Source organism: Anopheles merus, chromosome 2L, assembly GCF_017562075.2.
Source record: "Anopheles merus strain MAF chromosome 2L, AmerM5.1, whole genome shotgun sequence".
NCBI classification, from domain to species: Eukaryota; Metazoa; Arthropoda; class Insecta; order Diptera; family Culicidae; genus Anopheles; species Anopheles merus.
The window spans coordinates 53,721,727-53,738,039 of NC_054083.1; the positions used below are offsets into that span (position 1 = coordinate 53,721,727).

At 49.6% G+C, this 16,313-nt stretch overlaps 1 protein-coding gene across 6 annotated transcripts; it reads right to left on the minus strand.

The window, feature by feature from the left end:
- Positions 1-3,721: 3,721 nt before the first annotated feature.
- LOC121592725 (PDZ domain-containing protein GIPC3) lies at positions 3,722-15,114 on the minus strand. 6 transcript variants are annotated; one of them, XM_041914454.1, is made up of 6 exons: positions 14,872-15,114; positions 12,377-13,124; positions 5,614-5,844; positions 5,245-5,499; positions 5,052-5,141; positions 3,722-4,957 (listed from the first exon to the last, which is right to left on the minus strand). In XM_041914454.1, exons 2-6 carry the CDS (start codon positions 12,674-12,676, stop codon positions 4,805-4,807), a joined length of 1,029 nt encoding a protein of 342 aa, XP_041770388.1. In that variant the 5' UTR covers positions 12,677-13,124; positions 14,872-15,114; the 3' UTR covers positions 3,722-4,804. The 6 variants fall into 6 exon arrangements, with proteins under 6 accessions (XP_041770388.1, XP_041770385.1, XP_041770384.1 ...); XM_041914451.1 differs by having other exon boundaries at positions 14,865-15,114; XM_041914450.1 differs by having other exon boundaries at positions 14,860-15,114.
- Positions 15,115-16,313: the final 1,199 nt, after the last annotated feature.

A 16,313-nucleotide genomic window follows, 5' to 3' on the forward strand; every position in this document is an offset into this window, starting at 1 on the left:
CCATTCGCTGCAGTGCGATAATTTCGTGCGTTATGGTGCCGGTGGGCACGGATTACAAAGCGTGACGATCTTGATCCGCTCAATTTGGGCCATTTGGATGGTTTATTTTTATTTCATTAATGTGATAATGTGTGTGTGTGTGTGTGTGTGTGTGTGGCGATCGTTTTGCCCATACCAAATTGCTCGCGAGATCGATGATCGCACGTGAGAGAAAGCACGGTTGCTGCGACGCTGCTTGACCCAACAAGGGATAAACAAGGGAACCTAACGACGATGCTGCCTGCCGGCCTTGCGCTTCCGGGACAAGAGGAAGGGGGGGGGAGGCCAAGGATGCTGCCCTTCGTAACGTAATTATCATATTAAGTCGCCCTCCGGGGAGCCTCCATATTTAACCCATTTATCACCCGCGAGGAGGGAAGCTGTCGAGCAAAAGCAGGAAGTCAAGCTCTAGCTGTCACACCTGTGTTGTGCTGGCACCCTGGGTTTATCCTGGGAACCCGGGACGGCTTGACGAGTTCGCGAGAGAGGATCGCGATGCCAGTTACGTGTATTGTTTTCGGTGGTTGGAAGCAGCTTCGATTAAGTAACGGGTGATTTGTTACGTTTAGAGCCGAGTGCGAAGATGAAACGAGTTTCGAGCGAGCTTTGCGGGAAGTTCCAACGAAAGTGGGAAGATTTCTTAATGATCGAAGCCTTTTCGCTCCACTGAAGATCACAGACAGGTTGGCTCGTTCTCTTTTCCCATCGAAGGGTTATTCTTTATTGGTTAATTGAATCTGTGTGCTCGCAGTCTATCATAATCCTTTCCTTTCCTTTCACAGCACATTCTCTCCCCTCGTCGGGGCGTCGTTATTTTTATGATGCATTAGCAAAATAAAGGCAGCCGGTTAAAATTAGCCCGGGTTGCAGCAGCAGCTTATGCCGTCGATCGGTGTGCCATAAATTTACCGCTAATCAAATGGTGTCCCACGTGTATGTGTGTGTTGGTGTGTGGTTGCGGTAAAAATAGCCACATCGTCGTGCGCCACACCGGCAGGGGCTGACTGCTGCAGCAGTGTTATGTTTCCTTTTCAAAGGCACTCCCGAAAGGGTACCGAAGCTGGGAGCGCTCCTCTTTCTCTCTTAAGAATGCCTGGCTGTAGAGGGGGCTAGGGGAGGGAAGGGAAGGGAGGACCTCTTCACGGAGGCTCGACTTGGTTGGTCGGTCAGTTGGGCGCTGCTGGCTGCGGTTCCTTAGCGTTGACCGTAAAAGTTATGTAAATAAATTACGCCACCTCTTCTGGGGTTGCGGCCCCGGGGTTTTGTGCACGGGAGGGCAGACATGGAGCCAACATGATCTTTTGGGAGCAGTGGCAGGAGCAGCAGGACTGGAGGAAACGACTCGAATTGCTTTCCCATCCTACACGAACGGCACGGCAAAACGGTTCCTTGTTTTTGGGGGGTTTTGGGGTTCGGTTCGCCTGGCCCCGGCTCTCTCTCCAACGCGGGTCGATGCACAGTTTGTTCTGCAGCCAGTGCCGTAGAAGCGTTTACGCAATCGGGCGCACTCTAAGCACTCCGGTGCGCACTTGTGACGCGATCGCGATCGCTTTTGCCACCTGATCTTTACCTCCCACTTTCTTTCCGTCGGGGTGTCCCCCTTTTTGCGTACTCAGGGGTGATTCACCGAACGGTCGAAGAAAACAGCGGCCGAAGGTGAGGTTGGAACATTCTAGCCCCGGTAGCGCGACCAGTATGTCCATCCCGTGCCGTCATTGTGCTGCGGATAGTCGCCGCAGTCGCCGTCCTTGGTGCCGCTCATAATTGTACAAACAGCAACAATTGAATATTAATGATCGCGAGTGGTTTGGGTCGTTTGGGAGGGAGACGATGCGGTGTGTACAGTTCTTCCGAGGGAGGCCCATTTGGCGGTGTAAATGTCACTCCCCCTTTTGCCGATTTGTCGGTCGAATTTGTACAACATCGAAGACGTGAAGACGATGGCGGGCGGGCGAGCAGGGCGGACGGACGGACAAGACATGGCACGAGAGGTGATTGAATTTTTAATCAACAACCGCGCGTACGTCAACAACAATTTCGAAACTTTTCCCCGACCTTCCCTGTCGGCGAAGGACTCTGGCCGTCGTCGCGATACGGTTGCAAAGTGCATGAAGTTCGGTAAGGCACGGCACACACGCACAATAGCTAGTGGCCCGGGCACGATCTTCACGCTCGTCAGTGGGTCGGGCGTGGTGCGCTTCATGTTGGGCGTGTGTGTGTGTGTGTGTGTGTGTGTGTGTGTGTGTGTGTGTGTGTGTGTGTGTGTGTGTGTGTGTGTGTGTGTGTGTGTGTGTGTGTGTGTGTGTGTGTGTGTGTGTGTGTGTGTGTGTGGTGTGTGTGTGTGTGTGTGTGTGTGTGTGTGTGTGTGTGTGTGTGTGTGTGTGTGTGAGTTTGCAAGCACTGAACACGTCCTGAATGCCGGCCCCGCAGAGAGGGTGCAACGGGTGGCCAGAAGCGCATTATTGCTTGTTTGGTGATTTTCAAGTTCACACACACCCGTCCTGTCCATGAAATGTTCGATGTCCGTTGGGGGCATTTATGATCGTATAAGGACACACACACACACACACACAATCGCACCCAAGCACTTGCAGCAAAAGGGATGGAGCATGAAGGACGCCCGAGATGATGAAAAGGGTGAAAGGGTCGTGCACTCGGGGTTGCGCGAGGTTATCAGATCTCATGCCACCATCAACCAGCACCGGACGGAAGTAATTAAAGGTCAGATTCCGATGCGATCGACGCGTTTGTTTTCTCCATTTTTTTTTTCTTGAAGGAACCCGCGGGTTAATGTGATGTTTCGGCTTACGGAGCACATTTTATTTGGAGCCGTTAATTGTGTTTTTGTACATGGGCAGTTGTGTGTTGTCGGTTCAGGAAGAGAAAGCGAAAAAGAGCACAGTTTTGTCAGCAAGTTAAGCAAAGCAAAACACTATCAACGCTAGGCTAGGTGTATAATCGGGGGTTATGCAAGTTTAAGAGAAGCCAAAACAAAAAAAAAGAAAACATTCCAAAAACATTAAAGGGGAAATTAATTTCGACCGTTTAAAATGAGTGTAGCCGCGATGCAAATGCTTTCTACCGACATCTGAAAGCATACGCGTACATGGTAAGTTTAATTACTGATGTGTGTGTGTGTGTATAGCGTTGTGTGCATGATTGTGCCAGTGTGTCCGTTCACAATTTTATAACAATATCCATATGGTCAGTTTATGCGTTTAAACATAGAAAAAGGAAATGTGTACAAAGCGGAAGAAAGATTTAAATTACATGCGAAGATTCTTGCATGCGATCGCCATAGTAACGCGCAAGTGGGAAAGGGATTGCATGCAACTCGGAAAGCTCCGCTTGCTGTTGTGGAGCTTTTTTTACGGAAGCTTTTGTTGATTCACAGTGGATTTAGGCAGCGAAGGAAGACAGTATGTGAATGTAGCACGGTTTTTTTCATAAATTTGCAAAAAAAAAGAAAGAAAAATTGCTTTAAATATAACAACAAGCAGATTAATCATCCGAAACAGTGGTATGCGACACGTTGTATAACAATAACACCAAAATCTATACATACCACGTAAAGACAAACGGCATCGAGCGTACTAAAATGTCATCATATCCATCTTTTTGTTTTTTTTTTTCAATGTAGAAAACAAATACAAAAATGACTCACTTTAACACAAAATAGTTGTTTTTTGTATCACCTTATGATTAAATATTTATTTGCATTCCTTCACGATTGCATATGGATTTGCTTTGCTAAAATACTTCTGTTTTTGTTCCTTCACTCCAACGCTTATCATGCGAGAGTACAATCCGTTCCCTACCTGTTTTACCTGTATGTGTGTCAGTGTGTGTGAGTGTATTTGCCCTTCCTAGTACCTCATTATCCCTACTAGCGAAAAAACAAAAAGGAAAAACAAACCAAAACAAAACCGGCCACGCATCATGCGCGAATCGTGCGCATCGCGCCGTCTCTGCTTGCGCGCACGCCCAATTTCGTTGCACATTTCCTAACAAAGCACTTTTTTACAACATTTTACAGACTTTTAAAACACTAACACTGCTGCTTCTACTTCGTTCGTAACACCACACCACACTTGCAATAAGTGAACGGGGCAAGATAAGGGGTTCGTTGTGTGGTTTCGCAGTAGTATCCCCCACCTTCAGTGCAGGGAGAAACATTGGATGGGTTCTGTGGGATGTTTAGGAAGGGGGAATGTTTGCGGTACTTGTGTGGGTCGTAATTTTTGAAACCTTATCCAATCTACCTACTAGGAGAGGAGAGAGAGGACCTGGAGGGGGGAGGCTTAAATAGTGGAACGTATTGGGAATGCTTCGGTCACACTTGTCGGCGTGTCTAATCAGGCGGTGTGTAGCGGTATCGCTTACTGCACCGTTTCTCTCTATCACGAGTCTCTCTCTCTGTCTCTCTCTTTCTATCTTGCACACGCTGATCTCTGTCGACTATCTATCCGAATACCGTTTGGAAGGGCTTCGAAGCGGACCCTTCGACGTTATAAACCACTCCGTGAGTAAACGTATTCTAATGATGGTAGGTCGTAGTATTGGTAGTTATAGTCATATTAATAAGTAGTAGTAGTAGTAGTAGTTTAAAACACATCACATTTCATGAGCGCCTCTCGTCTAATCGATTGCTGCCTTCGTTTCCACGTGTAAATGCTCGTAGTATCAGCTCAAGCCAGGACATATCCTTCCCCGTTCCCACGGTCGACACTTCCGGTGGGCCGACACTTCCTCTACTCACTCGCCTCTATCTTTTGTATCGTCCGTGGCGTGCGTCCGTGATGGCGCCCCACAGCTCGATGATGAAATCGTCAGTAAAGCCGAATGCCTCCAGGTCCGATGCATCGATCGCTTCCGCAAAGTCCATTGAGTTGATTTTGTTGTTACCTAGTTCCCAGATCTGTAAGGCAAGAAGAAGCGTCACGTACAGACAGCTCCATTACATCATGTTTGGTGCGAAAAAAGCTTTTTTGTTTGGACACGGCTCTACTCACTTGCGTGGCTAGCTCACTATCGTTGATTCCCATGAAGGAGTCGAGCAGTGAGTTAATGGCATCAATTCCACATTGCGTAGCATCATCGTGCTGCACCATTCGGGAGGGAAAAGAGAGAGAAAGAGTGTTAATATTGACGATCTATAGCTTGTTACATATATATGTGGGTGTGCGCGTGGCACTCCGTGCATACCTCATCCTCGATGGCTGCATTTCCATTGGCCTTAAACCGCAGCGTCTCCTTGCCACTGCCGTACCCCTGCTTGCCCGGTTTGCTGCCGGCCGTACCCTTGCGCGGTGCAATGCCCTGGAAGCCACTCTTCATCGGTTCCACCAGGCGGATGGTAAACGTGGAGCCGGTGGGAATGTCCTTCAGCATGCGGGCCACCTCGTAGTGCCGCTTTCCCACCACATTGATCCCGTCCAGCTTCTCGATGTGATCGCCAATCTGGAATTCGAACCAATGGATGCATGGAAGCGTAAGAGAGCGTCGTACACAAGCGTGTTTCGCTGGCTCAGATTTCACACGGTTTGGTGACCACATCACCACCAATCACGCTACCTGTATGTGAGGGATCCGATCGATAACGCTGCCACTTTTGATGCGCTTGATGAACGCGTAACCCGCACCGTTGTCCGTGATCGTTAGACCGAGCGCGTCCTCCGACTTGACGATCTCCACCTCCTTCGGGCGGCCCTTTTTGTGTGCGAAGATGAAATCGTTCAGCCCGATCTGGCCGCCCAGCAGGTTGCTCATGTCGACCTTGTGCGAGTTCAGCGTGCAGAACAGAATCTGAAACGAAGGAGCAAATCGGTGTGAGTTTGACAATCGTTGAACACTATCCTCTAAAGCTACTGATCGTCACGACCGAGCCACGTCACTCGAACGCCGCTGGGGAGCAATCTCGCTCACTCACTCTCCACTTACTATTGGTTTTATTTTTTGCAAAACTATCAAAAGCACCAGCAGAATATAGCAGCCTCTCGAATCACGCAAAACGCCCGCAAAACCAAACCAAAAACGTGTCTCGAAAGATCCACACCGTGGCAACGACTGCAGTTTGGTGCTTCATGCTGTGGTGTGATGCTCGTGCATACTGAGGCACCCTCGAGAAAAGTGAGGATCATCGACTATACTAGGCCGCTCTCGCGCATCTCGCGGAAGGGTAGGTACAGTGACGCCGGTGGATGCGACGCTGGAGGGGAGGGAAATTTGACCCATTGGTCCAACAAACGGCCAATAGCTCCGCAGCACAACAAGAAATTTTGAAGCAGCGTCTTGCTTTTTTTTGCTATTGTTTTCTCTTTCCTCCACTCTTTCCTTCCCCAGGCCACCGCACGTGGCGCCATCGGCCCAACTCCACTCCACGCCCCCCCAAAACGCGCTGACGTGAGCAGCGCAATTTTTATTATTATTTGGTGCTGGACGTGGGAGCGGGGGGGGGGGGGGACGGCGGACAGATGAAAATTCATCACGAGTGCCATCTTCTTCGCCTGGCCGACGAATTGGCCGACATTATTTTCCACTGACCTCCTCTCTGCTGCTGGTGGTGGTGGTTGTTGGGAATTTCCTCGTCCGTTGCCGTTTTGGCTTTTCTTCCAATTTTGAGCAGTTCCAACTTCATCATCCCCCCCCCTCTCTCTCTCTCTGGCTTCCCTTTTGTTACACACGCCCAAACTCTAATAGGCTTTTCGTGGATTGTGTGCTTTTGTTTTGCTGTAAATTACGGATCGGATCACTTTACGTACGGGGCTCTGGCGGTGGTGTGTGCGGCGATGAGTTGTTTGAGAATATGTAACCCTATGTATCGATCGAACGATCCGTTCGGGTGGTAAGGGTGCTGTTATAGATTGTTTTTCCCACTCATCATCCAAGGGGTAGCAAGGGAGGGCAGCTAATTTGCGAACGTATTTCGTCACAAGTGAATCAATCCCATCTTAGCGTGTTTAAATTGGGCTTACTCAGGTATGATCGTAATGATGGAACACTACATAGACTGTTCTCGGTTGGCGCGTGTGATGGATGGCACTCAAACCGATCTTCTCAAACAACAACCCTCGTATGAAAAGATCATTCGATCGCGTGTTGTCAATACCTTTCCTGACCCACTGTCTTCTTGGTAGCTTATCAATAAAACGCAACATTTAACCTTGACATGCCAACGGCGCGGTGCAAAGAAGCGTGCCCAATAGCTCTAACCTTTCCAGTGGTAAAACAAAAAAAACACAACCGGTCACCGGTCACACGACTTTCGGTGGCGCTGCACATTGCGATACGTTTCGATGCACTTTCATCCCACCAAACACACACAAACACACACGATCGATGATCGGTGTGGAAAGTTTTCCACCTCTAAATTCCATCCACAACCATCCGCACGATCATCATCATGATCATCCATCTATCTCGTTGCTCGCAGATGGCTGGTTGGTTGGTCGGTTGGATTGATTTTGGACGCGTGCGTTGAACTTCGCGGCTCTGTCCACCACAAATTAAATACCTTCCACCTCCCAGCCTCAAACCCCACCAGATGCAGCTTCATTGGTGTGACTGTGTGTGTGTGTGTGTGTTGAGTAAGCGGAAGTGGCTCCAACTGGGCGGAACCAAGCTAGGCGGAGCGCAGGTTGTTGCAATCACCGCTGTTGTGCCGGACCGTTCGAGGGCTTTCCGTAGTGAGAGATTCGAGCGCGACATTCAGGCTCAGGTCAGGTCAGACCGTGCCAAACAGAGCGTGATTCCTTGTCCCGTGGGGGGGGGGGGGGGGTGGATGTCTGTAGGCGTAGTTCATTATTGGTCGTACGTTTACACCTTCATCTGTTGCAAAGGGGTCTTCTTCTCTTGCATCTGAATGAACAATCAATTAGATTGGGGTTCGTGTCTTGATGGTGTGTTTGATTATCAGAAATCTGTAACGAGCGCTATCCAAATATCATAAACGGAACCATTCCCTAACCACTCAGCCCATTTGCGGGGTGCATAATGCATAATGCACACGGGTTTTATTGCACACTGTTTCCTAGTTTATCATTTAAGTTGATCACAAAGCACCACAAAACCTCGATCTCGATCTTCTAAGCTGAGATAGACATCAGCATGTGCCCCCCCCCCCCCCTTGCTGCACATATTCTTAATTAGCTTTATGTTGGCAGCATTATTTGCTCATTATTTAGTTAGCTTTCCTCGCTGCGGTGCGGTGCGAGGAGGTGAAAGAAGAGCAGAAGCACAAACAAAACAACCTACACGCAGACATATTTTCAGCGAAGCCCCACACATGGTGGACGGGTTCCATGGCTGCAAAAACGGCTCCGCACACCGGCTGACCAATCGCCCCTCATCATCGAGGTGTGTGAACCGACGGGCCGTTCGGGTGGTGCTAGAGCTGCGGTTAGCAGTTAGCAGTAGTATGAAGTTACTTTCTAATTGAATTGAACCGAACGACGACGAGAGACCTTGCCAGTGAAAAGCAAAAAACAAGCTGAAAAAAAAAACATCAAAGATGTGCAACCTTTCACACGCCGTTGTTGTCGCCCAACCATCGAGCTTCATGTGTTTGCGAACGTCGTGTGTGTGTGCTTTTGGTAATTAAATTTAGCGTCTATATCTGCGGACCAGATTGCGCGAAAGATCCGTCAAACAAACAAAGGCACGTCAATAGATAAGCCGCGTCTATCTCTCATCCCAGCGAAATGGTGCACGTGCACTTCAATGGCACCACACACACAGGCACACACACTCGTCGAACACACCCGCCGCCTGCAGTGTATGCAAATGCGCAATCCCCACGCATTGTTTGGTGTAGTGTTTTGCCTCTTCTCTTCATGCGGTCGTAGGCACGTTCGCAAGGGCCCAATGTTTGCCCTCTTGCACTGCCCGCTACGCGTAAGAAAGCAAAACCACACGGCTACGAGTCTAATCGCTCGAACGGGTCCAACTATAACGGTAACAAACTACTTGCTGCACACACGCACGCACGGACGGAGGAGTTGCATTTGAACATGGCTCTGGCTGGGGGGGGTCTTGAGATTTTGGGGTCGCTCCCGCGTCGCAAACCCGGTTAGGCTCTGTAACTGGTTCTAGTCTAGTTTCGGACGAACTGCTAAGGGGTTGCGCTAATCCTATTCCACGCTCTAATAAGAGAGACAGCGGGCCAGAATCTCGATTCAAAGTCAATTCAAGTTCACCTCTTTAGCAAACATGTCCCTCCATAGTTGCTGCACCCACCGATTAAACGACCGATCACAAAGACGATCACTTACAATTTCGATCCGAGTACACGAAACCGATCCCGTGTTGGTGATCTTGCTTCTCTTCTCCCGAGTTGTCTTCCGGACTCCGGAGGAGAAAGTCGTTAGACGCTTCGGGGTCGGTAAGTCCGGAGCCACTTTGCTAATTTCACTCAGGGCACAAATTTCTACCAGAGCTGCGGGTTGTGTCCCCCCCACCCCACCCCCCTGCCCCCCCCCCCCCCTGTCACTTTGTTGCAGTCTAACGAAACACGAAACCGCTTGGACAGTTTTGGAGTGTGTGTGTGTGTGGAACGCGCCAAACGAGACAACGACTGGCGAGCGAACGACGGAACTGGAAGCGAAAACTGGAAACAGAAAACTCGTCTCAGCTCGGGACACTTTTCCTACAGTTTTCTGCCCCCGGCCCCTCCCTGTTTCTATTTATCTTTCGTCCATTTCACCTTTCGCAGATGCATCAGATATGGACACAAACACACACACACACACACACACATGGAGCTAGCGGGAAGTTATTTACCATTTTTCTCCACTTGCTATCTATTTATCCTCGTTCCTTTTCATTCGAGCGGGGCTGATTGAATCTGCAATCAAACGCTAACGATCGAAAGCCTATTTAGCTAAACTTCGCTGCTCCTTCGCTGCTCCTTGGCAGCGCAGTCTTCTGCGCATTGCAGCTTTGCAACGAATTCATCGTCAATTATCTGTTTAAAACGGCACTGGACGGCATCGAGATCGGAGATCGGTTGGACTTTCACCTGAGGCCAAGACACAGGGCCTAAGAGCAGTGTGTTCGAGACTGCTTATCGCACCGAAAGCGATTCTATGTAGACTTATCTCTCTCTCGCACTAGATTAGAGCTAACATCTCATTACAACGAAAGCTACACCACCAAACACCAGCTTCTGCTAACATCTTGCTTAGGCATTGTTCTCCCCTGTACAGGAACAAACCCTTTGCAATCCCCTTTGTCAGCAGGGTGTATGATGCATTTTCCACTGCTTAGGTGCGTTTTAACGATGTTAGCGATTTAATTCACACGTTCCGCATTGTTGCACCGACGCCGCAACTACCGGCATTGGCTCGATCGCACCGAGGGGGTGGGCACTACCCTTCCAAAATGCATTCAAAGTCGTTCCGTTTGTTTTCCTCTTTTGTTGGGGGAGGGAAATGCATGCTTATCGTGCTATATAATGAACTATGGACGCGATGCGACGATGAGTGTAAAGAATGGCGTTTACGTGCGGTCGGTAGATCACGTACATCAAGAAACCCACCTGCCGAACTGTTTCAATTGCCTTACAGTGGTCGGCCACTGGGCACAAATTAAAAGCTGTCATAATAATGGTTCAACCACACACACACACTCGGTCGGAAGAATGTCGGTCAAGCAACGGGCGCTCATCTCACGTGCAATCGGAGCGTCTTTATACAATTAAAGTGGCTGGCTGGCTGGAGACCTTCTGTTCGATCCGAAACCGAAGAGAGGAGAGAGCCTCCTTAAGATCGATTCGAACGTGTTAAGATCTGCGGTTCTTTATTGTTCTTCTTCTCTGCCTTTTCAAACCCGCTAATGATGCACAACCTGTGGCCTCAATTTGGCGAATCCCCTACCTAAGCAGCACCGAACGGAGGTGAAGAAGAAAACGCCTGCTCGAAACAGGTTGCTGGCTGGCCACGCGCCTCCACTCCGTGGGGGAGACAGAGAGAGAGAGAGGAAGGTGCGCTTGTGTGTGGTAGGGTCCTAATCGCGGTATGGCAGACGGCGTTGTGCGGTGCGGAAAGGGGGCATACGAAATGCCAGGTTCGGCTCATATATTGACCCAATTTTGGATTCCCAACGGGGAATCGAGATGTATCTTTACGTCTTTTCTTTTTCGATTTTCCCAATTTCTTGCTGCCCCGGTCAACCCACTTTTACGAGGAGCGAGGGGGGGGGGAGGGGGAGCCCTCCCCTCATAGACGGTGAGAATTTGCGGGACTTGTTGTTCACACCTTGAGCGATGGGAATCGATCGCACCCATTTGCGTCCAGATTTATGGCATTTAAGGGTAAACTTTTTATACCAAAAGTCACCCGACACCCGACCCGACTGTACTTGACTGCCACAGTGGTTCCCCCGGAATAGTGGCAGGGCTCAATAATTTGGGTTTTACAGCAACGCGAACAACGCACGAACGCATTCGCTGCTCGATTAACCGAACTTTCCACGGAGCTTCCGGCATTTTCCAGAGGAGGCCCCGAAAAATTCAAACCATCGTAACACTGCACACCGAGCGCCGTGGGGTGGTGTACCGGCAATAATGCTCCACGGCCACGGGGAATGCCGTTATGCAATTCCATCGCGCATGAACAACAACAACAACAACAACAACCTTCCACAAAACGTTAGTGAGTGTTCCGTGGTTCAGGTCCGGCAATTGGATTTTGGGAGGAAGGAAATAAAATAATCCCATGATTTATGGCTGGCGTGTGCGCCGAGGGCCAATTAGGATGCGTTCAACGATGAGCTTCCAACTGTGTCAGAGCCCCCGAAACCTTGTGAAATGCCAATAATGCGAAACGGTGGGTTTTAATTTAGTTTAACAATGCATTTCCATTTGCATTTTCATGATTGTAAACGATCATTTATTAAGTGATCGTGCGATCGGTTGTGATTGTTTGGGCCCATCTGAAGAAACGGTAGATGTAAGCTAACCTACAACATCCCCGATAATCGCGCTGCCACGTTTAAACACTCTTTAAAGCGATCTTCGTACCGTCCCGAGTGGTTCGTTCCTTTCCGGTACATCTTTACAACGACCCGGGACTAATATGGCTCATTATTATCGATTGCCTGTGGCCGTTCCGCGACAACCACTCAAGTGCCGTTTGGTGTGGGTGTGTGTGTGGTATCTCGAGTGTGCAAAGCTCCAGTGTGACATCGCCCAGTGACGCAGAACAAAGGTAATTCGCACTGGGCGAATCACCTCGTCGGATGGGTGTCCAGCGCAAGAGCGCAAGATAAGATAATGTTGCTAATAAGCCCCGTGCTAGTATGACAGCACCACATCCAACATTCCACATCCACGATCACTTACCTCATCCATCGGGAAATCGTAACATTCGGCAATCTTCTGGTACAGCTCCTTGACGCTCGCGAACCCGGTAATGAAGCCGGTCGGGCTGCCGTGGGCCAGCTGGCAGTTGAACACCAGCTGCGGCTTGGTGACGGTCGACTCGCCGTGGCCACCGTTGCTCATGCTGTCGTGGTGGATCGTGGGCGCTGTTGGGATCGGAGGGTTTTTGTAGTTGTTGTTATCGTGGTACGCATGCGGGTCCTTGGTCATCGGTGGCGAAGGATTGGATATTTTGGTGCTTTTCTTATTGAACAGCGGCATTGTGGCGGTCGGTCGGTCGGTTGGTCGGTCGGCGATGATCGGGTAAAGGGGGGGGGGGGCGGGTTTGGGTTTTAGAACTGCCGGACAGAAGGGCCACACACGCTCTACACAGGCACTTCTGTACAACACGCTTTGAACACGGGTTAGAATAGGGAACGGAGGTTGGGGTTTGGGGGATAGGAATTTGAATTTTGTATCGTTGAAGGGACACCGAGAACCCGGGAAACTCCAGCAACTCTATCAAACACACACACACACAGACACACGTCTCTAGCCCAGTATGGGGAGAGAGAGGATTAGACTGAAGAGGTTAAGAGAAGTTAGATTGCTGCTTCTATGCAGTTGACCAACAGTCAGGTCAGGGGTGGTCCAGGGAATGTGTTGTTTTTTGTCAACCAAAAATAGTAGTTAATGGCACGGGAGCGGGGGCGAGTTTTGAAGGTGTTAGCTGTGTCAGTGGGAAGTCCCATTATCAGTATGGCGTGGGAAGTAGGGTAAAGGAATGAAGGAAATTGGGAGTATAATTAAAAAAGAGAAAAAAGAAAAGATATAGAAAAGATTGTAGAGCACTCGGCAATACTGATACTGATGATATCATACACAAATAAACACACACACATAGAAACACACGCACACAACATCAGCTTAAGTATATGAACAAAATATCTATGCGAAATCGCTTCTGCAAACAAGAACAACAATTTGCGTTTGGTTCAGTCAATATTTGCCACAGCAGTAAACGCAGGTGTGTCGCAGTTTGTTGCTTTCTTGCGCAGTAGCGCCAACACCAACTAATCTGTACAAATCAATGAGTATGTATGTGTGTTTTGGCTCACTAAAACTAGTTAAACTATGCACGCAATAGCATGCAACGGCACCACATTCACAACAGTTCAAGGAAAGCGCACAATTTCCACCACTTTTGCGCGAACCTAACCACAGAGGGCGCTTTCCCGACCTGTGGTTACTACGATCGAGTAGGATACACTAACTCTAACCACTCACACGCACACACTCTCTCTCTTTCTCTAGTCATGATGGAGATGGAGGAGACTTCTTTCTTATCGAGTGCCCTCAACCCCCACCGTATTCTAGTCACTGATAAGCCCTCGCCACTCTCTGTACACAATGAAAGGCCCCTAAGAGGAAACCAAGGGGGTGCACCGAAACGACCATACACGCTGCTGCTGTGACACTTTACACACAACCGAAGAGGGCTACCAGCTTCCTTCTCCTCCTCCTCTTCCTTCCGAACCGATGCGTCCGACTTGCGCATGCCGATAAAGGCAAATAATAAAAAAAACAATACCACAGGCACAGATAACAAACCACCAACGTACCAGCGATCGAAAACGGCCAGAAACTATACTTTGCCCACATGGAATGGTGCTGCACAGGGGGCGGGAACACAAACTGTCTCCGGGATGCGTAAGGGTGTGAGATTTCTTTTTAATTTACCCCTGTCAATAACAACAACCACAACAACAAGGGGTTTGACAGCACGACAATGACAATGAACACTAGATGTGGGAAAGATGTGAGAACGAGGTTGCCGCAGCACCACACACACATACACACACACACACACACACACAATAGACCGCGATATCGGATCGATCAACACCACTGTGACTGTTGCCGTCCCCGGACTGTTTGCGTACGTGGACGCTGGCTGGCTGCCGTCGGGACCGAAAAGCACGCGAGCTCTGTTTTCCACGCGTCGTTTTCCAACTGTCAGGTGAGCGTGAGTTTTCCGCGCGACGAATCGACTAACGGACGACGGTGCCTACTACTACCGACCTTCGTCGAGGGTTGCTCCAGGCTCTCAACAACCCTCTCTCTCACTCTCTCGCGAGCGCCCTCTATATCTCTTTCCCTCACGTAGGCTTTCTCGCTTCGGCGAACGCTATGAACCGTTACAACGGCAGCGAGAAGAATGGGGTTAGGTGGCAAAACCGCCGGGCTACCTGCCTGCCTGCCTGCACGAGGGCTGTTACACTGGCTGACCGTGCGCACCCGCTGCCGCTTGTTTTTCCCACCAGCTTCTGCTGCTGCTGTTGCTCGCTTAGCTACGTGCGCATCGGAACGCGTAGTGGGGGAAAAGCATTTGAAGCACGCACACACACATATACAAACACTCGCACACACACACACGATAAGGGAACAAAATCTAACCACAGTACCGTACCACACACCGTCTTGACGTCCACGCTTCCACTGTTGCTGTGGCTCTGGTATGCCTTCTTTAAGCTTTCGGCTCCGTTTCCTACGGGCAACAGGCCAATGAGTTTGCCCCCTGAAAATGCACTTGGGGCTTCTCTGTCTCACGTGAGCAGCAGCGTGCACCGTGGTCAGCAACCAACTGAAGAGAGCAGCAGCAGAGAGAGAGAGAGAAGGAGAAATGCGATGCTCACCGTTTGCCGTCGACTTTGTAAATGAAAATGTACGAGCCGATCCGGGTTCTCCAGCGCACGGGTGGGAAGTGAAATGTGGAAGTACGAGCCAGTGTTTCTCAACCAGTTCCGTTTTGGAAATCGGTGGCCTCACTGTGTCTTATACCGTGTACGTCGTTGTACGAAGCGAAGGAAAAACTCTTCTTTAAAGCTATTTTGTCGAATTTACATACATACATTTACACTTTTCTTTATTGAAAACTAACAAGCTAATGTGTCCGTGTAACAGGTTGAGAAAGGCTGACAAATACGCTGACTCGACGATCAGTTACATCGGCGGGGGGGCCTCTTGTGCTCTTGTTCGTACTAAGTAAGCTCGAAGGCAAAAGAGCGAGAGCATACGATAGCTATCCGACCTTTACTTTCGACCGTCCGTGCCCGTTTTTTCTCCCCCCAAAGTGCCTGTGCCTCCTCCCCCTTTTGCTTCCGTTTACCGTTATCGGCGACTCTTCGAAGACGGCTTCCCTTTTGGAGACTATCTTGCGGGCACATCGTTCGTTGGAGCCGTTTCTTCAATTCATCTTTCTCTCTCGCTCTCTCTTTCTCTCTCTACATCTCTCTTCTCGTAAATCGGCTTCCCTTCACCCTGAGTCACACATACCTTCAGCTAGGCAAATCGTTATTATACACGACTCGCTCGATATCTGCATACCTTTCACTGCAATCAGCCGTGAAACGAACGACCTTCAACGCGCTCTAAGTAGTATGGGTTCTGCCAAAGATGCTGCCGGATTCGCTGCCGGAACTGTTAGCAATGGTGAAATATGGTTCCACAACCCGAACGGAACCGCGATGCGTAGGAATGATCGCTGTCAGAGCGGCACTAGCCAAAACGCTGCGTGCGATCAGCTTCGATCTTACCATCTACGATGGGTGAGACACCAAAACGAACGTCCATTGTTTCTCTTCCCCCTGCCGGATGTCGGTGTTCTGTAAATGGCCTGCATGCCTGTTGTCTGGGCACTGTATGAACACTTTAGTTTCCATGCTGTTTTGCATAATTTATTACCATCCGAGTACGGGGATAATTGTACTATTTGCATTAGAATGCGCCAACACTGAAACTCGGCTGGTCTGCAGTTCGTTCACTCTTTTTTTTTTGGTTTTGTTCTGCGCCAGAGGTGCGTACCGTCCAGTGCTACAAAACTTGCAAGTTCAGCGACCGTCCAACCCCTATTTCACAG

Coding starts and splice junctions, on each gene's coding strand:
- LOC121592725 (XM_041914454.1), bottom strand. CDS start 12,676: ATGCCGCTGTTCAATAAGAAAAGCACCAAAATATCCAATCCTTCGCCA. Junction 5,845..12,376: donor ACGATTTCCCGATGGATGAG/GTAAGTGATCGT, acceptor CCTTCGTTTCAG/ATTCTGTTCTGCACGCTGAA. Junction 5,500..5,613: donor ATCGGATCCCTCACATACAG/GTAGCGTGATTG, acceptor TTCGAATTCCAG/ATTGGCGATCACATCGAGAA.